This window comes from Spea bombifrons, chromosome 6, assembly GCF_027358695.1.
Source record: "Spea bombifrons isolate aSpeBom1 chromosome 6, aSpeBom1.2.pri, whole genome shotgun sequence".
Lineage (NCBI taxonomy): Eukaryota > Metazoa > Chordata > Amphibia > Anura > Pelobatidae > Spea > Spea bombifrons.
Window position 1 is genome coordinate 1084041 of NC_071092.1, and position 23806 is coordinate 1107846.

The 23806-nt window shown below is 52.0% G+C and overlaps 1 protein-coding gene across 1 annotated transcript in view; it reads left to right on the top strand.

Moving 5' to 3' along the window:
• CACNA1D (calcium voltage-gated channel subunit alpha1 D) overlaps nt 1-21806 on the top strand; it is a 52467-nt gene extending 30661 nt beyond the window's left edge. The window contains exons 15-47 of the mRNA XM_053470056.1: nt 397-517; nt 682-796; nt 926-995; nt 1269-1314; nt 1413-1548; nt 2889-3018; nt 3509-3568; nt 4506-4612; nt 4821-4908; nt 5027-5134; nt 5330-5382; nt 5582-5728; nt 5962-6163; nt 6611-6769; nt 6861-6971; nt 8254-8337; nt 12175-12303; nt 12574-12639; nt 12756-12847; nt 13096-13255; nt 13358-13485; nt 13941-14037; nt 14203-14305; nt 14618-14719; nt 16400-16530; nt 18359-18478; nt 18611-18966; nt 19283-19309; nt 19806-19946; nt 20023-20186; nt 20506-20630; nt 20801-21124; nt 21387-21806. Of these exons, the coding sequence (XP_053326031.1) occupies nt 397-517; nt 682-796; nt 926-995; nt 1269-1314; nt 1413-1548; nt 2889-3018; nt 3509-3568; nt 4506-4612; nt 4821-4908; nt 5027-5134; nt 5330-5382; nt 5582-5728; nt 5962-6163; nt 6611-6769; nt 6861-6971; nt 8254-8337; nt 12175-12303; nt 12574-12639; nt 12756-12847; nt 13096-13255; nt 13358-13485; nt 13941-14037; nt 14203-14305; nt 14618-14719; nt 16400-16530; nt 18359-18478; nt 18611-18966; nt 19283-19309; nt 19806-19946; nt 20023-20186; nt 20506-20630; nt 20801-21124; nt 21387-21683 (4299 nt within the window). The 3' untranslated portion in view covers nt 21684-21806. The remainder of the gene's footprint in view (nt 1-396; nt 518-681; nt 797-925; nt 996-1268; nt 1315-1412; nt 1549-2888; nt 3019-3508; nt 3569-4505; nt 4613-4820; nt 4909-5026; nt 5135-5329; nt 5383-5581; nt 5729-5961; nt 6164-6610; nt 6770-6860; nt 6972-8253; nt 8338-12174; nt 12304-12573; nt 12640-12755; nt 12848-13095; nt 13256-13357; nt 13486-13940; nt 14038-14202; nt 14306-14617; nt 14720-16399; nt 16531-18358; nt 18479-18610; nt 18967-19282; nt 19310-19805; nt 19947-20022; nt 20187-20505; nt 20631-20800; nt 21125-21386) is intronic.
• Nucleotides 21807-23806: the final 2000 nt, after the last annotated feature.

Here is a 23806-nt window from a genome sequence, read left to right on the forward strand (position 1 = left end):
ATGTCCTGATTCCTCCAACGGGCCGATAATGGAATAAATCGCGTTGGTATCGCTGGTAGAGCCCCGCGTGACTCGCGTTCGAGTTATTATTCCTCCCCGGCCCGGCGATGTATTTTTGGATCTGGAGTAGAAACAAAGCGTCTCGGACGAGGGTTATTCCTGCGATGAGTCCGGATATTTCCGGAAAGGATGCCTTTCCCGGGGGGGTATTTGTAGTTGGGTTAGACGCTCCGTGGGACTCGGGGGTCTCGCGCCGCTGTGCTGGCGTTTAACGCGAGGGACGAATAAACTCCCCGCGTGCGCCTCCCGCTCCGCTCTCCCCGGGTTCAGCTCTCCCTGGGTTCAGCTCTCCCTCCTCCCCGGGGGGCCGGCATCTCACTGATGGGCGTGTGTTAGATTTTGACAGGGGAAGACTGGAACGCGGTTATGTACGACGGGATAATGGCGTACGGCGGCCCGTCCTCCTCGGGGATGATCGTTTGCGTTTACTTCATCATCCTCTTCATCTGCGGTAACTGTATCCTTCCTCGCGTGCCGGCCTCCATTACTGAACGGCCCTCGACTCGGCTCCCCCCATCTTCCCCAATTGGCCAATGTTATTCCGCCCCGTCTTCCTCCAACGAATCAGGAAAGGAAACCAGCTTTGAGATCCGTCGGTTTGCCTTAACGCGTCCCGATCAGATATCTTGCTGAACGTCTTCTTGGCCATCGCTGTGGATAACCTGGCGGACGCCGAGAGTCTGAACACCGCGCAGAAGGAGGCCGCCGAGGAGAAGGAGAAGAAGAAAAGTGCCCGGTATGGGGGGGGCGTTTTAGGACGGTTGCCGCGTTCTCGCCGTGTCGTGTGCCGGCGATTTATGGAAATTTCCATATTTTTTACGAAGACCAATAAAAAAAAATCTTACATTTTCTTCTTTATCCAAAGGAAAGAGAGCGTCGAAAATAAAGCGGCAGAGAAATCGGACAACAACAAAAAGAAAGCCATAGACGCCAAGGTGACAGGACGTGTCGGGGGTCTCTGTGGGGTCTGCTGTCAGTGTGTTTGGGGGTCTCTGGCTGTCCTGTCCTCTCTTCTCCTCCTGTCTCTTTTTTTCCTATTGTTTCTATTTTCCCCCCTCCACATCCTGTCCGTGTTCGGCCCCCTTGAAGGGCCGTTTGGGGCAGATATGTTATTAGTGTCTGTATGTTGTATGGATTGCTATGAGCCGTGTGCCGGGGGCTGTAGCCGTGTGCCGGGGGCTGTAGCCGTGTTCTCTGTCTCCTGCCAGGTGACGGTGGATGAAGAGAATGAAGACGGGGAATGTCCGGAGCCAGGTGCGTCTCGGAGATTTTTCATTGAATTACTGGATTTCTGTTTCTTTGTTTTTTTTGCCCCAAAAACTCTCCGCATTTCCCGTGGGATTTGTCTCCAGCAGATGAGGATGACGAGGAGGAGCCGGAGGTTCCTTCTGGCCCTCGGCCTCGGCGAATGTCCGAGCTGAACATGAAGGAGAAGATCACGCCGATTCCCGAAGGAAGCGCCTTCTTCATCTTCAGCAACACCAACCCGTGAGTATCATCCGCCGACTTCCCCCTCGCTCCGCCGACTTCCCCCCTCGCTCCGCCGTCTTCCCCCTCGCTCCGCCGACTTCCCCCCTCGCTCCGCCGTCTTCCCCCTCGCTCCGCCGACTTCCCCCTCGCTCCACCGTCTTCCCCCCTCGCTCCGCCGTCTTCCCCCCTCGCTCCGCCGTCTTCCCCCCTCGCTTCACCGTCTTCCCCCCTCGATCCACCGACTTCCCCCCTCTCTGCGGGAGATGCTGACGTTTCTCGACGGCTTTTCTGATCTCTTGGAAATTCCTGCGTTTAAAGGTGTGATTAGGATCAGTCTGTACATTTCCAAGGGGTTCATCTTTTGGTCTCTCCTGTATTGGTGCCGCGTTGGGCGATGTCGGGGAGAGACGGGTTCTGTGCCGTGTTGGGCGATGTCGGGGAGAGACGGGTTCTGTGCCGCGTTGGGCAGAGTCGGGGAGAGACGGGTTCTGTGCCGTGTTGGGCAGGGTCGGGGAGAGACGGGTTCTGTGCCGTGTTGGGCGATGTCGGGGAGAGACGGGTTCTGTGCCGTGTTGGGCGATGTCGGGGAGAGACGGGTTCTGTGCCGCGTTGGGCGATGTCGGGGAGAGACGGGTTCTGTGCCGTGTTGGGCGATGTCGGGGAGAGACGGGTTCTGTGCCGTGTTGGGCGATGTCGGGGAGAGACGGGTTCTGTGCCGCGTTGGGCGATGTCGGGGAGAGACGGGTTCTGTGCCGTGTTGGGCGATGTCGGGGAGAGACGGGTTCTGTGCCGCGTTGGGCAGAGTCGGGGAGAGACGGGTTCTGTGCCGTGTTGGGCAGGGTCGGGGAGAGACGGGTTCTGTGCCGTGTTGGGCGATGTCGGGGAGAGACGGGTTCTGTGCCGTGTTGGGCGATGTCGGGGAGAGACGGGTTCTGTGCCGCGTTGGGCGATGTCGGGGAGAGACGGGTTCTGTGCCGTGTTGGGCGATGTCGGGGAGAGACGGGTTCTGTGCCGTGTTGGGCAGGGTCGGGGAGAGACGGGTTCTGTGCCGTGTTGGGCGATGTCGGGGAGAGACGGGTTCTGTGCCGTGTTGGGCGATGTCGGGGAGAGACGGGTTCTGTGCCGCGTTGGGCAGAGTCGGGGAGAGACGGGTTCTGTGCCGTGTTGGGCAGGGTCGGGGAGAGACGGGTTCTGTGCCGTGTTGGGCGATGTCGGGGAGAGACGGGTTCTGTGCCGTGTTGGGCGATGTCGGGGAGAGACGGGTTCTGTGCCGCGTTGGGCAGAGTCGAGGAGAGACGGGTTCCGTGTACAGGCGGATTGTATGTCACTAGACACGTTGGTCTCTTTCTGGTTCGCAGGATCCGCGTGGCGTGCCACAAGCTGATAAACCATCACATCTTCACCAACCTCATTCTAGTTTTCATCATGCTGAGCAGCGCGTCGCTGGCGGCCGAGGACCCGATCCGCAGCCACTCGTTCCGGAACATCGTGAGTATCGCTTCTCCACTCGCCATCCATAAAGTGCCGAGAATCCGGCCCCTGACGAGGCAGAAGGATAATGCGAGGCCAGGCAGGACGGGTCTCAGCACAGTGTGAATTATTCCTCCCCAGCAAGACCTGTTAATGACCTTCTGTCCTGATCGATGAAGGGATTCTTAGATCAGCGGCCCCCGTTCCATGTTCCTTTAGTGACGAGGAATGCCCTTAATATAACGTAGCCCTCCTTTTCTGCACCGCTCGGGGCAGTTACTGGAAAATACCCCCAGTACGACTCACCTGTTGCCCCCCGCTGTCCGTTACCCTGATCTCCCCTCCCATTAAACGCGTTTCCGTGATTTTAACCCCGTCCGTCACATTTCAACAGCTAATAATTCTGACCCCGAGCAGCCGCCTAGAGAACCCGGCACTAACCCCCCCCCCGCCGGGCCCCCCCGTCGGCGTGAAGCCCCTTCTCACTGTCTTGTGCTGTCTGTTGCAGATTCTGGGGTACTTTGATTATGCTTTCACAGGGATCTTTACCGTTGAAATCTTCTTGAAGGTAATCCTCGTGGCGAATGCTTCTCTCTTCCAGGTCCTCGGCTACGCCGATTATGTCTTCACTAGTATGTTTACGTTTGAGATCGTGTTGAAGGTAACCCGGCCTGCGGAAATCGCATTTAAATCAGCAGCGGCAGAAACAAAAGAACGCAAAGTTATTGGGAAGGGAGCGAGGATTCTGATTGGCTGATAGCGGCGAGGAGCGCTCCCATCGCTGCTGATTTAAATCCTCTGTCGTGTTTATTCTGAGTGGCTGCGCTCGTGTTTTCACGCTGATCGCCGGCAGCGGATAACGTGTTTCTTGAGCGGTGTTTAACCCTTTATAACAGGGACATTCCCAGGCTGTCTGCGCGGTGCCAGCATGCGCGACTTGCTGCATCCACAGGTGTTACTGGCTCTCAGTAGACGGGGGGACCGATGTATATGCGGAGATAACCTTTAGGGGTCTCAGATGTTCAAAAGTGAAGCCTCGCCTTGTAGACTGAGTGGGAATGTCTCTGCGCATGCACGGCGGAGCCGTCTTCAAACTCATGTTTGTGCTGGACACACGGCGTAAAGACACATACATTATACACAGACTTCACACAGCACGCATCACACGTCACGGGAGTCCACAACACGTGTCGCATTCTGAATCTGCATGAGATTTGCTGTGTTGCGATATTTGGGCGCGTATGTTTGCTGATAATGCGGTTTTCTGGAGTTGTCTTTAATGTCGCAGACGCTGCGTGAAACGAACCTCCGCGTGGCCCACCTGAATTTGTTGTCGCATCGTTTCGTTTTTTTTACTCGCCTTTATATATTGTCTGCTATAAAACAGCATTTTACAGTAAAGTAGGAAGTAAATAGCGCGTGCCGCGTGTTTCCGGGTCGCTGTGTGTTGTGTGCATGCGCGGCTGCCTGCGTCTTGTTACCGATCACTTCTTTACGCGTTGCAGATGCTAACGTTCGGAGCGTTTCTTCACAAAGGCTCCTTCTGCCGGAATTACTTTAATTTGCTGGATTTGCTGGTCGTTGGCGTCTCGCTGGTTTCCTTCGGCATTCAGTAAGTGTTTATCCATCGTCTCCGTGGAATGCAATGGAGAACCCCCTGTCTGGGCTGCCCCCCTATCTGGTCAGTCAGATGTCGGGGTGCAGGGGGTCTTTCCACGGTGGGATTGCCCCAGTTGCCCAGTTCGTGCTGGTTCGTGTCACGCGGTGCCCTGCTGGAGCCGAGGCTCTCTAACGGCCGCTCGCCGTGCCTGTCTCTGCAGATCCAGCGCCATTTCCGTGGTGAAGATCCTGAGGGTCCTGAGGGTCCTCAGACCCCTGAGAGCCATCAACCGAGCGAAAGGACTCAAGGTGTGGAGAACGCTGGGCTGGCTTTCGGTCGCTTTGTTTCTTCTCGTCTGAGGAGTCTTTGTTGGGGTCGGTTTAGGTCCCGGCGGGGTCCGTAACGTCCTCTGTGTGTTCCCTGCAGCACGTCGTGCAGTGCGTGTTCGTGGCCATCCGGACCATCGGCAACATCATGATCGTGACCACCTTGCTGCAGTTCATGTTCGCCTGCATCGGGGTCCAGCTCTTTAAGGTGAGCGTCTGATAACGGAGCGAAGAAGCAGCCAAATGATGCGTTGCATATTAAAGCGGCCGAGTCTTCCGCAAACAGGGCCGTGTCCGCTAAACGCTGCGCTGGCCGAATCACGTGTTATGGGTAACGGCACACACTCGCCCGAGCATCCACTCGTATCCGGGGTTATAATCAATGTTCTCTTGCTCGTCTCAGGGCAAGTTTTACCGCTGTTCGGATGAAGCAAAGCAGACGCCCGAGGAGTGCAAGTAAGGCTTCCCGGGGATCGTTTTCATCTCTAAAACGTGGAAATGATGACTTTTGTAATTTGGAAATGACTCTACGGCCGACACCCCCCCCCCCGGAGTTCCGGATATTCCCAATCCCGGCGTTCGGGGCTGATGGGGTTTTTCTGGAAATGGAATAAAGGGACGGAAGGAGCTAAACTTCTTTCTTTTCCTTCCGCAGGGGGAAATACATCGTCTACAAGGACGGGGACGTGAATAATCCGTCCATCCGCGAGCGGCACTGGCACAACAGCGACTTCAACTTCGACAACGTGCTGTCCGCCATGATGGCGCTTTTCACCGTCTCCACCTTTGAAGGCTGGCCGTCGTACGTGAATTTAACGGAATAAGCCGCGCAGGCACAGATCCGAGTGCTGGCGGGAAAATAGACCCACTAAAGATTTATATAAGATATTAAATATATAAACGGCTTCTTATATTCATTTAAATATATAATGTATGAATTATTTTATGGGGTGACAGGACAGGTTTAAGAAAGACAAACCTCCACGGAGGGTTCCAGTACCGGGGAAACCTCATTCATTTTCCTGCTCTGTTTAGACTCCTCTACAAAGCCATCGACTCCAACGGGGAAAACGTCGGCCCCGTATACAACAACCGCGTGGAGATCTCCATCTTCTTCATCATCTACATCATCATCATCGCCTTCTTCATGATGAACATCTTCGTGGGTTTCGTGATTGTTACGTTTCAAGAGCAGGGAGAAAAGGAGTACAAGAACTGCGAGCTGGACAAGAACCAGGTGCGAGGGGCTTCGGCGTCTTCCAGGCAGTAACACGCGCCGGGGGGTTTATTATTATTATTATTATTTATTATTTTATTTATTATTATTTTTATTTTATTATTATTATTTATATTATTACTATTATTATTTTATTTATTATTATGTATTATTATTATTTTATTTATTATTTATTATTATTTTATTTATTTTTATTTTATTTATTATTATTTATTTTTATTTTATTTATTATTATTTATTTATTATTATTATTTTATTTATTATTATTATCATTTTATTTATTATTATGCGGGGTGAACGCCGGCGTTCGCGGTTCCTTCGTATCATTCGACGCAATGCGTTACTCATAAAGCCCAGCGAGCAAATTCAGTAATTTACACAAAATCACAGAGATTATTCTGAAACTGCACGTTTTTAGCTGAAACCTGAATCCTGTTTGTTTTGCAGCGACAATGCGTGGAATACGCCCTGAAAGCTCGCCCTTTGAGACGATATATTCCCAAAAACCCGTATCAGTATAAATTCTGGTACGTGGTCAACTCCACGGGGTTCGAATACATCATGTTCGTCCTCATAATGCTGAACACGCTGTGCTTGGCGATGCAGGTCAGTCCGTTGCTCAGTAGATCGCCAGCTCTTTGGGTTAGCGTTTCTGCCGCGTAACCTTCTGCTGACGAGGCGCGTTTTGTGTTCGCAGCATTACGGGCAGTCCAAGATATTCAATGATGTCATGGACGTGATGAACATGGTCTTCACGGCTGTGTTTACCGTGGAAATGGTTTTAAAACTCATCGCTTTCAAACCCAAGGTAAGCGCGGAGCTCCGACCCAATATTTACATTATTCACAGAGAATCCCATTACCGGGGTACTCACGGCCCTTACACGGCCCCTCAGTGATACCATACAGTAGTGTGTTTTCCACGTGCAGGAAGTGTGGCTGGATTGTGATGACCTCACTTCCTGTATGGAGGAAACTTCTGGTTTTAAATGGGGTCTTGGGCAGTACCGGTGGTTGAGGCTGTCTATAGATCATTGGGGAGGGCCAGACCGTCACTGATGGTGCCCAGAGACTCCATGTTGGAGGGCAACTGGTTTTCCCCCTATAATAATAAGCCATAAAGCGAAAATCCCCCGTAACCGCGTTACTGTATCCCCCCCCCGCGCACACGCGTTACTGTATCCCCCCCCGCACACACGCGTTACTGTATCCCCCACACACACGCGTTACTGTATCCACACGCATTTTGTATCCTCCCTGCGCACACGCGTCACTGTATCCCCCGCGCACATGCGTTACTGTATCCCCCCGCGCACACGCGTTACAGTGACCTGACACAATGCATCTTTTATCAATCATGTGTTATCTCGTGTTAGATTTGTGTGGCCAAAAAGGAAAGATGGCTCGTAAGTGACCCCCGTCGGAGGTTGCCGTGCCCCCCGCGTGTGCAGCCGTGCATGGGAAGGTTGCATTTCCTGTGACTTGTCCATATGCCATTCCCCTTCCTCCTCCACATCTGCATACGTGTGTCTCCCGTGTATCTCCCGTGTTCTACCTGTGTTTCTTTTACCTTTATTTTGCAAATATTGCTGGGTAATGGCTGAGAGTCCCGCTCCTCCCACGTCAAATCCCCCAAAATACTGATTAATGAACAAAAATTATAGCAAAACGCACAGAAAATCCACATCTAAACGCCAGCTGCGGGACGCCGAGTGACATCATCACCCAGGAAGCCAAAACGCGCTTACTAAATAATATCAGATTTATTCCGTTTAATAAGTTAATGTGGATAAGTCACGTATTTCACCAAATTCTACCCTATTGGCGTAAAAATAAACGCAGGCGGATTCTCTCGGTTTGTTTGCTCCCCGCTGAAATATTGCGACACAGAACCCCGACGCGTTCCGCCCACAAGGGGGCGATAAAAATCAAACGCAAATAACGTCCCGGGAGGTCCGGAGATCCTTCCCCAGCCAATATTCCGCCCCGTGATCTTTGCTGTGGTTATTTCTCTTCTTGTTCAGTAAAATGTTTATCTGTCCATGTTCCTGACATTTTATTTGCCCCCCCTCCCCCACCTGCCCCCCGCAGGGGTATTTTAGTGATGCGTGGAACACCTTTGATTCCCTCATCGTTATCGGCAGCATTGTAGACGTGGTTCTGAGCGAAGCGGATGTGAGTATAACCCTCGGCTCTCCGTGTTTTTCCTCCTCTGGACAAGTCACAGACCCGAAATGACTCTCCGGCCCGTGGTCCGCTTTCTCCTTCACTAAACCAAATTCTCTGCTTTCCCACAAATCAGAAATTAATAAAAATCGCCGCTCGGGGAAAACGGCTTTAAAGATCGGTCGCTTCGTTACGCGGCAGCCGCTGAAGTCTCGGGAAGAATAAATGGAGAAAAAGAGGAGTGAAACGCGTCGGATTTACTAAAACTATTTCTCAGAAACGTAAAAATAATGTTTAATCGTACATTTTATTCTTTGTGTTTTATGGCAAATTCTCTAGAATTCCCACAGCGGGAAGCCATGATTGGTCCGCGTTCATCACCCCGTCACGCGCCGATTTCTCCATTCTATTCTCCGTAAGACTTCTGTGGGCCGCTGGTCGGGGAACGAGGAGCAAAACTTTTTACAAATAATGTCCAGAATTCCAAAAATCTTTTTGCCCCGGGAGGACTTTCTCTTTTTCACGGGAATCGCGGTCCGGATCCCGGCCGGCGTGGAGGTCGGGGTGGGATCTGCTCTGGGATTTTCCAGATGTTTCCGTGAAAAGGATAAAGTCGAGTCCCCCGGAAGCCGTGAAGACGTTTTCCCTGATCTCCGTGTAACCCGCTCTTCTCTCTCTCTCTCTCTCTCTCTCTCTCTCTCTCTCTCCCTCTCTCCCCCTCCTTCTCTCTCCCTCTCTCCCCCTCTCTCTCACAGCATTATTTCACTGATGCATGGAACACTTTTGATGCCTTAATAGTTGTGGGTAGCGTCGTTGATATTGCAATAACAGAAGTAAATGTAAGTAACGAGCGCTCACTCCACTCACGCTCACCGCAGGTCTCTGCTGTGCTCTTGTGTTGTGTTGATGTCCTCTCTCCGCCGCTCATGCCAAACTCAGGTCTTTCCCGTGCCCTTGTGATTGCCCCTCACTGTGCCCCCATCTGCTGTTAGAACTGCCCCCTCCTGCCCCCATGTGGTGTTAGAACTCCCCCCCGTCTCCATGTGGTGTCAGAACTGCCCCTCTCCGTGCCCTCATGCCATGGCTTGACCATTGTGTTTGGGGGAAAGACAATTTACCCCAAGAGAACATGGCGTCTTCAGCCTGCGGCGGTTGCCGTTTAGCAGATCAGCGCCTATCGCCTGTGTTTCCGGTTATTAAGTGAATGTCCAGCGAGCCCCGCGTCTCCAGGCGATTCGTCCTCTAACCAGATTTCATGTTTATTTTCTTTCTAGAAATTTGTGCAGGCAAGTATGACGTGTGTGATGTGTATGTAACGGCACAGGTCACGGCGTGCCATTAACGCCAATCACACGCGTGTTACTAACCGGCACGCCGGCAAAACATTCCTCTCTTCCACTAATTCATTGATTCCGGTTCGAACCGTCACAAGAGTTTCGGGAAGGGTTTTATCGGGCAGGAAAGCTTCGCATCGCACGGTGCATGGCGGCTGGCTGGTGGCGCATGCACGGCACCCACACGCTGTTATATGGCAAAATGAGTACTGAGTATACCTTTGCAATAAAGTCATGTGTAAGGGCAGTGTATATGAATATGTGTGTTTATGGGGAGGTGTGTGTAAGGGCATTGTATGTGTATATGTGTGTTTATGGGCAGTGTGTGTGTAAGGGCAGTGTATGTGTATATGTGTGTTTATGGGGAGGTGTGTGTAAGGGCAGTGTATGTGTATATGTGTGTTTATGGGCAGTGTGTGTGTAAGGGCAGTGTATATGAATATGTGTGTTTATGTGGAGGTGTGTGTAAGGGCAGTGTATGTGTATATGTGTGTTTATGGGCAGTGTGTGTGTAAGGTCAGTGTATATGAATATGTGTGTTTATGGGGAGGTGTGTGTAAGGGCAGTGTATGTGTATATGTGTGTTTATGGGCAGTGTGTGTGTAAGGCCAGTGTATATGAATATGTGTGTTTATGGGGAGGTGTGTGTAAGGGCAGTGTATGTGTATATGTGTGTTTATGGGCAGGTGTGTGTAAAGACATATATATGGGAGAGGGGCGAGTGGGGTATATTATATACACTTCCCTGGGTAACACCATGGATGAGCCACATACCCTGCTGGGGGTAGCAACGGAATATTATGAGTGGTTGTTACGTGTCGCTGAGCTTTACATGCGATTTGTGGTTTCTTTGCCCCCTGCCACGTACACCTCACATTGAGATTAACAGTGTGGGGGGTGCATCTCGTGACCTGGAGGGGGTTTCATGGGGTATACCTGCAGGCTCGGCCATATACTCATTTAGTAACTGGGAGAAGTGGCCTCTGGTCGTTTCTTCGAAGGGCCCACAATGGACACACAATTGCTAAAAAGTCTTTAACCTGATGTGGCGCCCGCTACGGGTTCCCGACACGCTTCGTTTTACATTGCGATCCAACCAAAACTAAGGGTTTCGATGTGAGTGGATCGGTTTTTCCTCCCCATAACGTTGCAGTGGATTTCCGTACGCTCCGCTTCTCGGGCTTCTGTAATGTACGGTCCCTCCTGTGACGCGGAGCCGCCGGTAACGCTCGGTAACCGCGGCAGCTGCTCGTTTAGAATAAATACCCCCCCCCGAAGCCGATTGCCTCCGGAGCTTCACTTTAATAATCCTTTCAATTTTTTAAAGCCACCAGAAATTGACCCAAACAGTCCGCCTACGGTAAGACCGGCCGCCGGCCGCCACGGCTGCCTTCGCCTGCTTGGGTTTGCCACGCTTTCCTTATTGCCTTCCCGGTTTCGGTAACCGCGGGCCCCGGGGGCGTCTCTGGCGGGTCCCCAACGCGCCTCTCCGCCATATTTACCTCTCCTGCATGCGGCATGAGACGCGTTTATTGGTGAATTTCGCATGTTTTCGCTCCAGCGGTCGCTGGGATTGGGGAGAATGCGATGGCCGTGACGGCCCATAAAACCCGGTCCACGTAGCATGTCGCCCCGCGGGGGCATTAGCCGGGGTATAACACGGAATGGAACTTTTTTGGCCTTTACTCTGTTTTTATGAACTGGGGTCATACTTTTTATTGTGAGTTCTAATCCCGCCACTAGCCTCAGGGGGCAGTTTGTTGGGGGTTTCAGGCGGCGTTTCTAAGAAGGGACCATTGAGGTTTCTTCCTCTCGCTCTGACTTTATGAGAATCTCTTTTAATCCGTAATATTCTCGATTGATTAAAGCCAGCGCCCACCGAGCGCGCCCCGACTGGGGATCCGGAGGTAAGTCGCCCTCTTCGTGGTGTTTTGACTGCGTTTTCTGTGGTTTTCTGCCGGCTTGCCGTGTTTCACCACTTGCTGTCTGGATGGTTTGCGCTGCCTTCGCTCGTCTCACTGAAATGCATGCGCGTGGCTGCGAGCTCTATGCGGAGGCGGTGTGTTCTAGCATGTTCCACGCAGGATGTTCTCTATGGCAGATGACCCCCCCCTACAAGCGGGGTTCACGTCCCATGTTGGGGGAGCTGCCTTTGGTCCAAGGATCACGGGGATGGCGGCCGAGCATCTGGTAGCGGCAGACTGTCCCGTCTCGCTGCGGAGCGCGGTCTCGGGGGCCGATTGTAGAACGGATAAAACGGAGTCTTTCTTCCTCCCATAAGCTGCTTATTACTCTGGGCTGCTGGACGGATCACGGCCCGGCCCACCGAGCTCCTGCCCCGGCCCACCGAGCTCCTGCCCCGGCCCACCGAGCTCCTGCCCCGGCCCACCGAGCTCCTGCCCCGGCCCACCGAGCTCCTGCCCCGGCCCACCTGTCTCCCTCTGCACCCCTGCCGCTCCTTGCACCCTCTCTTTTGCCCCACGTGTCTTCTCTTTACGTTCCTGCCTTCCAGAGCTCGGAGGACAGCGCCAGGATCTCCATCACTTTCTTCCGCCTGTTCCGGGTCATGCGGCTCGTGAAACTCCTGAGCCGAGGCGAGGGAATCCGAACGCTGCTGTGGACCTTCATTAAGTCCTTCCAGGTGGGTAGAAAAATCCGAAATAACAGAAATCCGTTCAGGACGAATCGCTAACAAGATGGCGAGCGGCGTATCCGGGGGTAACGGCGTATCCGGGGGTAGCGGCGTATCCGGGGGAAGCAGCGTATCCGGGGGTAACGGCGTATCCGGGGGTACCGGCGTCTCTCTATATCAGTAGGGATCGGTAGCAGGACTTGGTACAGTGGGAGAGGTTGGTTACTATGTTACCCCGTTCCCGTTATAATTGTTTTTTGGGTCGTTTTGCGGTTCTAGGCTCTGCCGTACGTCGCCCTGCTGATAGCCATGCTGTTCTTCATCTACGCGGTGATCGGCATGCAGGTAATTCGCCGTTTCCTCGCTGCGCGCCATGTAGCCGGGCTCTGGTCTGTCTGTTTTCCGGAAGGCGGTGGAACCTCGATGTCTTCCCAGCCGCTCAGCGTTCTCTTTATCTGCAGGTTTTTGGTAAAATCGCAATGAGGGATAACACTCAGATCAACAGAAACAACAACTTCCAGACGTTCCTGCAAGCCGTGCTGCTGCTCTTCAGGTGACAAACGGCCTCCTTTACTCTGTTTATTTTTAATTCATTGGGATAATTAAACGGTTAATCAGGGACTCAGGCATGATGTTTGGGCCTAGTGGCCCCTTTGGGGAAATCAGGGCTACAGGAGGGTACTCCTAAAAATAGAGCGACGGTTAGGATTCCCTTGGGGGCTGCAGCTTCTCCTTTAGCCCCGATGCGGTTGTTGCCCCTGCCGGTGGTGGTACTTGTGTGATGATGGCGGTTGGTGACAGGTGTGCGACGGGGGAGGCATGGCAGGACATCATGCTGGCCTGCTTACCCGGGAAACGCTGCGACCCAGAATCCGACTACAACCCCGGGGAGGAGAACACGTGCGGAAGCAACTTCGCCATCATCTACTTCATCACCTTCTACATGCTCTGCGCCTTCTTGGTGAGGATCCCAGATCTCGTAGATCTTTACGGATACCGTTTATTGGATCGCTCCCTGATTGGTCGCTGGCTGAGGGATCCAACTTGTTTATTCTGCCTACAGATCATCAATCTTTTCGTTGCTGTCATCATGGACAACTTTGACTACTTGACCCGCGATTGGTCCATCTTGGGGCCGCATCATCTGGATGAATTCAAGAGGATATGGTCAGAATACGACCCGGAGGCCAAGTGAGTGACGCGAGGCAGGGGGTCCAACATATGAATGTCCCCCGCGTGTTTCTGGAAACACAGAATAATCCACGGAAAGCGGTGTTCGGGTCCGCGGCGGGCGAGTCTCGGCTGCTTCCGTAACGCTCCTACTTTTACTTTAAATGTAAAATATTCCCTTAGCTATCGGAGTAACCGAGCCGTGGACGACGTGACGGCCGGGTGAGTTTCTCCAATATTTGTGTGAAAAACAGCAGAAAAAAGCACTGTAAAAAAATCCCATTTCCATGGTACCAGGAAACGTGGCCCGGGCCGTGGCGTCCGCCGCTTTCCGACAGCCTTTAGCCGCTGAAGGAGTTACTGTGGAAGCAGTTAAAATGTGCGGTTTCCGTGGTAACTCCTGCAGAGCGTCCTTCGCGTTTTTAATTTGCTGCGAGGGGTTAATAAATCCTCGTAAATCTTACTTTGCTCTTTAGGGGTCGGATCAAGCACCTGGACGTGGTGACGCTTCTCAGACGCATCCAGCCGCCCCTGGGGTTCGGAAAGCTTTGTCCGCACCGAGTCGCCTGTAAGGTGCGTCTGTATTTTCTCCTCATTTACATATGCAAATGACCTCTAATCACTAGACCGGGATGACCGCCTTGTGCGGAGACCGACGTGGCGCTGCGGGTACCTCGTATCCGGCGTGGTCCAGGAATGACACTTTCTGATGTTCACCGGGTCTCCCTCTTTCCGCAGAGACTGGTCGCCATGAACATGCCGCTGAACAGCGACGGCACCGTTATGTTTAACGCCACTTTGTTTGCGCTGGTGAGAACTGCCCTTAAAATCAAAACAGACGGTAAGTTCGCCCGACGGGGAGGAAGCGATCGCCGGTTTATCTCCCGTGCCGGCGCGCCGCCTCCTGCTTGTCTTATGAAGGATGGCGTTTGAATACCAATGATAATAACCACATTTACTCCCTGGTAGGAATAATGCGTCCGACATGCGACATCTTCTCTGAATGGAGGGTAATTCAGAATGTAGGGGCTTCTGGTGGGCAAACGCTCACCTCGTATAAAGAGATCAGCGCCCTGGGTGGGCTCCTCGGGGGCGTTACTGTTGGACCTCGTCTTGGTGAGGATTTATTCACAGAATGTTTTCTACTCCCCAGGGAACCTGGAACAAGCCAACGAGGAGCTCCGGGCCGTCATCAAGAAGATCTGGAAGAAAACCAGCATGAAGCTCCTGGACCAGGTGGTCCCCCCGGCCGGCGGTCAGTGACATCATAATCACCGTTATTAGCTAATAAGTAACAACGACCCTTAAGGTGGGGTGTCGGGGTGAAGGACACGGGGGGCTCCCGAAATCTCTTTTGTCTTTTTATCAAGTTTTTACTAATTTCACACGTTTACACCCCAGGCTCAGCCCGCGTATATTAACCCATTAACTCCCAGACAAGTCATTAGAACGCCAGGTAACCGGCTTCACGAGGCAGACGGGATGGTCTCCCTCCCCGGATGTAATCCGGATTAACGCTTACTGAGTTATCAACCGCTGGGGGAGCAGCCAGGAGAGGATTCTGGGTATTGGGCTGATCGCGTTTATGCAGGAAGGGTTAATAATGACTGTTTCTCTGGCGCGCGCCGATCCTGCGCCCTTAATCCGTGTTCTCGCTTTCACAGCAATGTTTAGACGTGTTTTATGTGTGTTACACGTGTGCTTCTGTGTCTGTCTTTCTTTACAACGTGTGCTGACCCAGGGGCAGGAAGGCATTAGAATCCCCCTGCGCGCTCCCGCAGACCCCCTCAGCCGCTCCAACGAGGTTCAGCCTGCGCGGTCGCTGCTCCCGGCGTAACGATCCAAGCCGCCTGCCTGCCCCGTTCTAATTGTTTCATGTTTTAAAGGTGCAGAATCCGTTTTTCTCCGCAGCGGTCGCTCCTCGCTTGGTCGCCGGCCGCCCGTAGTTTATTCCACTTTTGTAGTCCAGAAGCAGCTTTAAGAGGCGCTCGGGTCGGACGGCAGCGTCAGGATCCCGGTCCGGGTGGAGGCGGCTGAGCTCTGCGAAGGTGACGACCTCCGGCTCGTACAGGGAGAGCATGCCGGCCGCTCCGCTCTGTAGCATGATCCGAGGAGCTCGGGGCGGTGAGCGCGGCGGCCGCTGTGCCGGAGAAGCCATAGCGGGGGGGCGCCCAACGTCCCGCCAGATCCACAGGAGGGCCGCCAGTCGATCCTGCACATTTAAAACACTTTGTCCGCGTCCTTCCTGTCGCTGCTCTCTGCCGCTTGCATGGCCGACGCGCTTCACGATGGTAACCTCTGTGCTTGAGCTCTCTCTGCAGCCTCTGTCTTTCCAACGGTCCTCGGAATATTCTGAAGCAATTCTGTTTTAGGCTGGTGGCATGGAACTCGCGTTGCCTCTCGCCCGCCGCATTCCCCGACCGTTCTTTAACTTCTACGGATGCATGAATCCGGCGCCTGCATGTCTGGGGGCCGCACGCTCGTCCCTCGCCCCGTCCTCCCACTGACCCCCAAACCGAGACCCCCGTTCCTGTCCGCCTAAACCCAACCCCCCCCCCCAAAAAAAAATACAACCAATATTAACGTCCGGCGTCCGAGAGAACATCGGGTTCTGGAACCGAGGAATTCTAATCCTTGGGTTGATTAAAGCCAAACCGGTGACGTCATGAGAAGGACCCAAAACGTCTTTAAAAAACATGAATTATCAGTTTATTGCCATAAAGAATAATTTCAGTCACTCCGACCCGTTACGAGTCCCGCCGTTAACCCCTCATGTTCAGTGCGGGGTCTCACGTCCGGCATGGCTTGTGGCGTCCATGAGATGTTGGCTTTGTCCTCCCCGCCTGTCTGTCCGCGCCCCCCCCCCCGTCCGCCATCTTTGGAAGCGTTTGCCGGTGACTGTCGCTGACCGCGAAGGCTCTGTCTGTTTGTTTAGATGATGAGGTAACCGTGGGGAAGTTCTATGCCACCTTCCTGATACAGGACTACTTTAGGAAATTCAAGAAGCGCAAGGAACAAGGACTGGTGGGGAAGTACCCGGCGAAGGACTCCACCGTGGCCCTCCAGGTGACTCTCTTACCCTCCGTTATGGGTGATTATACCGCGCCGTAATACCGCCTGTGCCCAGGGGAGTAGTGCGTTCCGTGCGTGGCCTGCCAGCCTCTGTAATCACGGGATGATGGGGGGTCCTATTGCAGATATTAGGGGCCCTGTCAGACATTCATGCGGGGGTACCCTGATGCGGAAGACGGTCCAAGAGAAGGTGGGGTGTTTAGCGGAAGGTGGTACCTTTTATATACCCGGTAAATAGAGATAGTAAAGTTACATAAGGATTCAGGACCTCAGAAGTCTCTTCTATAGAATAAATCATCTGGAGAAGAGACCTCCGAGGCCCCGAAAGCTACTTTGGCCAATATATATAAACATACAGTAAGCGCCCCTGAAATAATGGCTGTCAGCGGTTTTTGCCCATAAGGGGGATCCCTTTCCCCGCTGATAACGGAACGGGGAGGCCTCGTGACGCCATCGAGCGGAGCGAGCCTCGGTCGGAGGCGGTAAACTGCCTGAGGTTATTAGTGACTCAGCTGCGGCTCAGAGAGGTGGGAGCAGCTTCACCGGCACCGGCCCCCCGTCACCAGCTACCCAGCCCCCGACACCAGCTACCCAGCCCCCCGACACCGATGGACAGCATGGGGCCCCCGACCCTGGAGCGCATCGTGTCCTATGTGCACTGCTACAGCGTATGTGAGCGCTCCCTGCATGCTGTCATTTTAATAGAACCCCGCCCCTCTCCCTTTTAACTCTTTGAGTGCCGGTGTAATGCTTTTCTCCATTGCCGGTATTCAAAGAGTTAATAAGGAAATTTCTTTTTTTTCTCCTGTATTTTTACTGGGTGCTGGCGGGTTGGGGGTATATTGTGTTTTTGGGGGGTTAGGGGTATATTGTGTTTTTGGGGGGGTTAGGGGTATATTGCTTATTCATATTACCCCCCTTACTGGATTCTATAACACTATGTATTTTTGGGGGTTAGGGGTATATTGTAATTTTGGGGGGGTTAGGGGTATATTGTATTTTTTGGGGGGTTGGGGGTATATTGTGTTTTTTTGGGGGGGGTTGGGGGTATATTGTGTTTTTTGGGGGGGGTTGGGGGTATATTGTGTTTTTGGGGGGGTTGGGGGTATATTGTGTTTTTTAGGGGGGTTAGGGGTATATTGTGTTTTTGGGGGGGTTGGGGGTATATTCTGTTTTTTGGGGGGGGGTTGGGGGTATATTGTGTTACTCTTTTATTCCCAATTCATGTACGTTTGGTGCATTTGGTTACATTTTAAATGTTAAGATGATCGTGTAAATTGATATAATTTGCCCTTTTTCATCCCCGTTGGGCATTTTATTCTCGTTATAAAGGATTTTTACCCCGGCCGGGGGTAGATGCCACCGCCCCCCGGCGTATAGTTATTATTTATATATATATATATATATATATATAGCGCCATCATACTCTGCAGCGCGGTACAATGGGATCGTCATTCCCTTTGCTGCTGGTTATTGAATAATTTAACCCTTTACGTTCTGCAGTCGTCACCGCCGATATACCCCACGTGCCCAGCGGGATCTCTTGGCACTTCCGGGGTTAATGTGGCAGCCGTGGGACGGACAGCCTTTCAGCGCAGACTTAATGATACGTCGTGATATTTTAATAGACAGTGTTCACGGCCCCTGCGGACACACGTTGTTTTGGGGAGTAGACGGTGCCGGTGGCTGCCGGGAGCAGATGGGAATCAGACAGGGGCTCCCGGGACCCTCGTAAAGCCCGTTCTCCATAACGGGGTCTTCTGTGCTCGCTGAGTGTTCCTCGTCACTAAAGACCCCCCGTCATGTCCTTTTGCCCCCTCAGGCCGGGCTGAGAACTCTACACGACATCGGGCCTGAGATTCGGCGGGCGATATCATGTGACCTGCAGGACGACGAGCCGGAGGAGAATGACCACGCCGAGGGGGGCGACGATATCTTCAGGGTACGTTATTTCACTCGCGGTCTATGTCCTGGGCAATTCTAGTGCAAAGTGGTGCGGTCGCTATAGCAACTGACACCCGAAGTAGTTACACGCGCTTCATTTTCCCGCCATTACTTTCCCTTCCGTCTGCAGAGAAATGGCGGGTTGTTTGGTAACCACGTCAACCACGTGGCCAACGACCGGCAGGATTCCTACCAGACTAACACGATGCGCCGGCCTCTGCACGTCCAGCGACCGCCGGTCCGACCCACCGGCGACACCGAGAGGCCGTTTTACTCTCACGCCGGGAACGCTGTGCATCGGAACCACGGGTATGCGGGGCACCGCGTCTACAACTCCACCAACGCCAACCTCAACAACGCCAACGTCTTCAAACCGGTGACCGGGCGGCACGGCAGCCTCACGCCACACGACCACGCGTCTGAGAACGGCTACTACCTGCACCCCAGAGACCCCCCCGAAAATCCCCGGAGATCGAGCGTAAAAAGGTAGCGTTATGGGGGCTTCAACACGCAGCCCTCGTCCTGACACGCAATGGGTTAAACCAAACGTTCTCAGCTTGTAGCGTATGGACCCAGTAAAAACCGTTGCGTGGCGTGTACACATGTAATAACTGTCGTGTGGCGTGTATACACGTGTAATAAGTGTTGCGTGTACAGGTGTAATGACTGTCATGTGACGTGTACGTACGTAATAACTGTTGCATGGTGTGTATACACGTGTTATAAGTGTTGCGTGGCGTGTACACGTGTAATAACTCTTGTATCTAACGAATCTTCCGTATTTGTATGGCTTTCCCGGAAGGAGCCGCTATTATGAGAGTTCTATTAGGTACGTTCCGTGTCATCAGTCATACAATATATGTGAAGATTGTAGTTATTACATGCTGTGAGCCGTGGCTTCCGTGTGCGTGGCTTCCGTGTGCGTGGCTTCCTTGGATCTCTGCATTTCAGTCTAATTTTGAATCTCCCGAGAATTTACTTCTTTCTTTAATGTTTAGAGGATTAACCCTTCGTTGGCCATCCTGAGATATTCCCGGAATCCGCTCATTAATTACACAAAGTATCCGATTATCGGCTGATACTCCTCCCCGTTGCCGTGGTAACTCCATATGGCTAGTAACAGGTCGTTTTAGTCGATACTTTAGTCCCTGCACGTATTTTTTTTGCGCTAGATTATCGTCCAATCAAACGGCATCCGAAATGAAATCCGCACCAAAATCCGGCTGCCCCATCAGTGCGAGTTTTTCTGCCGGAGCGAGTGCCGGTCCTATGTGCCATGCTTTCTGCACACGCAGGAACACGTATGATACACATGTGATCTGCAGGTCAGAGTCCGGACACCGGAACATGCCTGTGATCTTCCGTGAAGACCCCGATTTCCTGGACGAGGACCCTTACCTCGGGGAGGGAGAGTATTACAGCGAGGAGGAGGGCTACGAGGTAGACAGCATGCTGTCTGGAAACAGGTGAGCGCTCCCTCCGTGACCCCTCGCACAGCTCCTGACCCGTTCCCGTGTCACAGACATGTTCTTCTGGCTTCAGACTGCCGTACGAGGAGCCGCCGCTGTGCCGGGCCGGCGACCTGGACTACGAAAGGCCGAAGGGCTACCATCACCCCCACAGCTTCTTCGACGAGGACGACGCGCACTCGTGTTTTGAAACAAGACGATCCCCGAGGAGACGGCTGCTTCCCCCGACCCCGCCACGTGAGTCGCCCAACTGCATGCAGGGCATCGTTTGGCCAACACGGCCCTCGAGGGCCGCAAAGCTCTCTGATTAACATGTAATAAAACTAAGATCACGCGTGTGATGACCCAGCTGGAAATCCTCGCAGACCTCGGCGTGACGTGCAGCGGGCGCCGCGTTCCGAGAGAATCCTTCGCAGATCTGTAAAATTTGCTGCTAACCAGGATTCAGAGACTGGATAATTTTGTGTTCGAAGCACCGCAGTTAGATTGCAAGTTTCGTTGACAAACAGATGAAGGTTCCCGATGGTGCGACTGACTCGCCTTTCCTGTTTTGCAGCAAACCGAAGATCCTCGTTTAATTTCGAATGCCTGCGCAGGCAGAGCAGCCACGACGACGACCTGCCCCTCTCTCCGTCCTTTCATCACCGGGCGGCCCTCCCGCTGCATTTAATGCAACAACAGGTAAAACACCCATGCAGTGGGCGTGGCCTGTGTGTGTGTGCAACAATTTCATTGGTCAACCCCAAATACCCCTCAATATGCCCCTCTTAATCCTCCCCCTCCCAACTATGAGGTCATACGTTTGTCTCCAAAGCCTTTAACGTCCGACGCTGTCTGTGTCGTTCCTTTAGATCATGGCAGTCGCCGGCCTGGACTCCAGCAAAGCCCAGAAACATTCTCCGTGCCGCTCCACGCGATCCTGGGCCACCCCGCCAGCCACTCCCAACCACAGGGAGCGGAGTCCCTTCTACACCCCGCTGATCCGCGTGGACAGGGCAGAGTCCCGGGAGAAGATGAACGGAAGCCTCCCTTCCTTACAGAGAAGCTCCTGGTACACGGACGACGCGGACGTCTCCCACCGATCGCCGTTCTCCCAATCCAACCTAATGGTTCCCGACGACTTCCACAACAAACAGAGCGACAAGCAGCGGAGTGCCGACAGCCTGGTGGAGGCGGTAAGTGGCTTGTGTGTCCTTGTCCGTGTAATTCTCTCGCGTTCTCAGCTTCCGTGGCCAGGAATGCGCAGAAGCCACAGATAGGAAAGCCGCTCAGGATCAGCGTGCGCGGCGGTACGATATTCCAAAACGTGACGAACCGGCCTAAAAACATCAGTGACATCACCAGACATAATGTTACGGTCTCTTCTTATGGCTGCTGGAAACACGTTTTTCCCCCGTTATGTTCTCCGTGAGTTAACTCTTTCTTGTCCTTTTTAAGGTGCTGATCTCCGAAGGTTTGGGCCGATACGCCAAGGATCCCAAGTTTGTATCGGCCACAAAACACGAGATCGCCGACGCGTGCGACATGACCATCGATGAGATGGAGAGCGCGGCCAGCAACCTCCTGAATGGCGGCATCCGGAACGGGACCCCCGGGGCCGAAGTCTTCCCGATCCTAAGCAGGCCGGACAACGAACTTCAAGACTACGGGCCGGGTTACAGCGACGAGGAGCCCGAGCCCAGCAAAGACGAGGAGGATTTAGCTGATGAAATGATTTGTATAACGACTTTATAGTCTTTAATAAATACAAAAAAACATTTAGGATTCTATAAACACAAGAAAGTGCCTCGCAGTCAGCGACGTGCGGAAGACCATCCAGACTTTCACGCGTGGAAGGAGCCACGGATGGCGGGAGAACACGGACCGGAACGTCCCAGAAAGCTGCAGCGCGGACGCCGAGCGCACATCCCGACGGCTCCGGAGTACGACGACGGCGATTATTGGAGACGCGGACGCCGGTGATGACAATCCAAAACTACAACGATGTTACCCTCAGCCATACATATCCCGACCCACGCCGAGCCGCAACACTTTCATTATCCCGGCCAGCGCTGCCAAAAGGGACTCGCCGGCTCTGCCAACGGAGGGCGAACGAGAGGCGCATCCCGCAGCGGGGATCGAATTCTGTGAATAAATAATCATGAAACAGTAGCCAGGATTATCGCTTCTGGGCTCCGTTACGATAGTTTACACGTTGAACATTTTAATTTCAAAAGTCATTTTTTTGACTAAAAAGGGCAAACGACGCTGGCAGTTGGTGCGTTCGCGGGAATGCGGCCGGACCCCGGAGACCTCTGTAATATAAACTCATTTGTATTTGTAAAGAGATGTTTTATATTTTGTAATCATTGTACGGTAATCGAGATTCAGCAATATTTATGGGTTCTAATTTAATGTAGTTCTCCATGAAAACGATAAAATACAAATATTTTTTTCTGGAATTCTATAGAATCCTAAGACGATATTATATATATTCATGGTAAGAAATGAATGAAGTCAGAATTTCTTTTGGAATCAGGATTTATGAAAAGTATCAAAAGATTTTTAGAAATAATTTTATGTCTAAATAATATATATAAATATATCTTTTAATAAGATTATTACAAATTTTATGAAAATTACTTTTTTGGAGTGGTTTTTTTTTTGGACGGTGAGCTGTGAGACCTGATAACCTAATAAGTAAAGTTACCAAAAATCCACAGAGCGTTTATAATGCCGATTGTGTTCTTTTGAATATTTAGCAGAGAAACAACACAAAAATCAATGTGTTTAAAAAAAAATATATATATTTTTTTCCTCTAAAAAAGACGTTATTAATCGAACTCACTGGGCCGGTTCTGTCTACGTTTTCTGTTTTGAGTGAAAGGTGAAAATTAATGTGAAGTTTTGTGGCCGGCCAGGGGCCGTACGAGTCCTGCACTAGTAGTGTCTTATCTCATTTTCACGGTGCATCCCACGTGTGTCTGTCATGTTTATATACCCCACCCCGTGTTAAAAATTTTATAGCGACATCAGTTTTGGGGGATTTTGGTTATTTTTGTAACATCCAAGAGCTGGAAACAACTTTTACTGACTGATATTAACCAACAGAGCGTAAAAACGGGGCTAGAAAGATGAGCCTGGAAGCTAATAAATAACGTATTTTACCTGTAACCCCCGGCGCGTTTCAACAAAAAAACATTAAGAATTTTCCAAAAAGCCCCCCAATGTATATTGAGAACGGGAAATGCACCTTGGAAATGCTCTTTATGTGATAAATCTATAAATATATGCACTATGTACGTGGATACGAGGGCTGAAAGAATAAACTTCGGGGTTTGGGACGGAGTTGCGATTGTCCGTGAAAATCCATCAATCACGAGACGCATAAAACCCGAATAAACTTCTTTTCTATGACGACGCGTTTTTGTGGTGATTTCTGCAGCTTTTAGAACCGATGGCGAAAAAACACGTGAAATGCCAACAATGCTGTTTACCCGCTAAATAACGACACGGTTCCGAGGCGTCTTTCTACAAAAGAGTCTGCGGGGTCCGCGGGGTTCCCGGCCGAATGTTAATGCGACGTCTCTCGCCGGAATGTTAATTACCTTTTATTCTCGTCAACTACTGGAGAACGCGAGAGAAACGGGAATCGTCTCAACGCGGAGTCAATCGTTCACTAATAGTACGTTTATTAGATGGATTTTTAGGTGCTTTTTTTTCATTCACAGGATCGCTATAAACGTTAAAATCTATAAAAGCCGCATCAGCCAGCGAACTTTTAACACATTAAAATCCAGATCACTAAGAGCCTGAAACAAGTGTTTTCAGGGTGCGTTGGTGGTTTTCACGTGGAATATACCGTTTCTAGCGGTAAT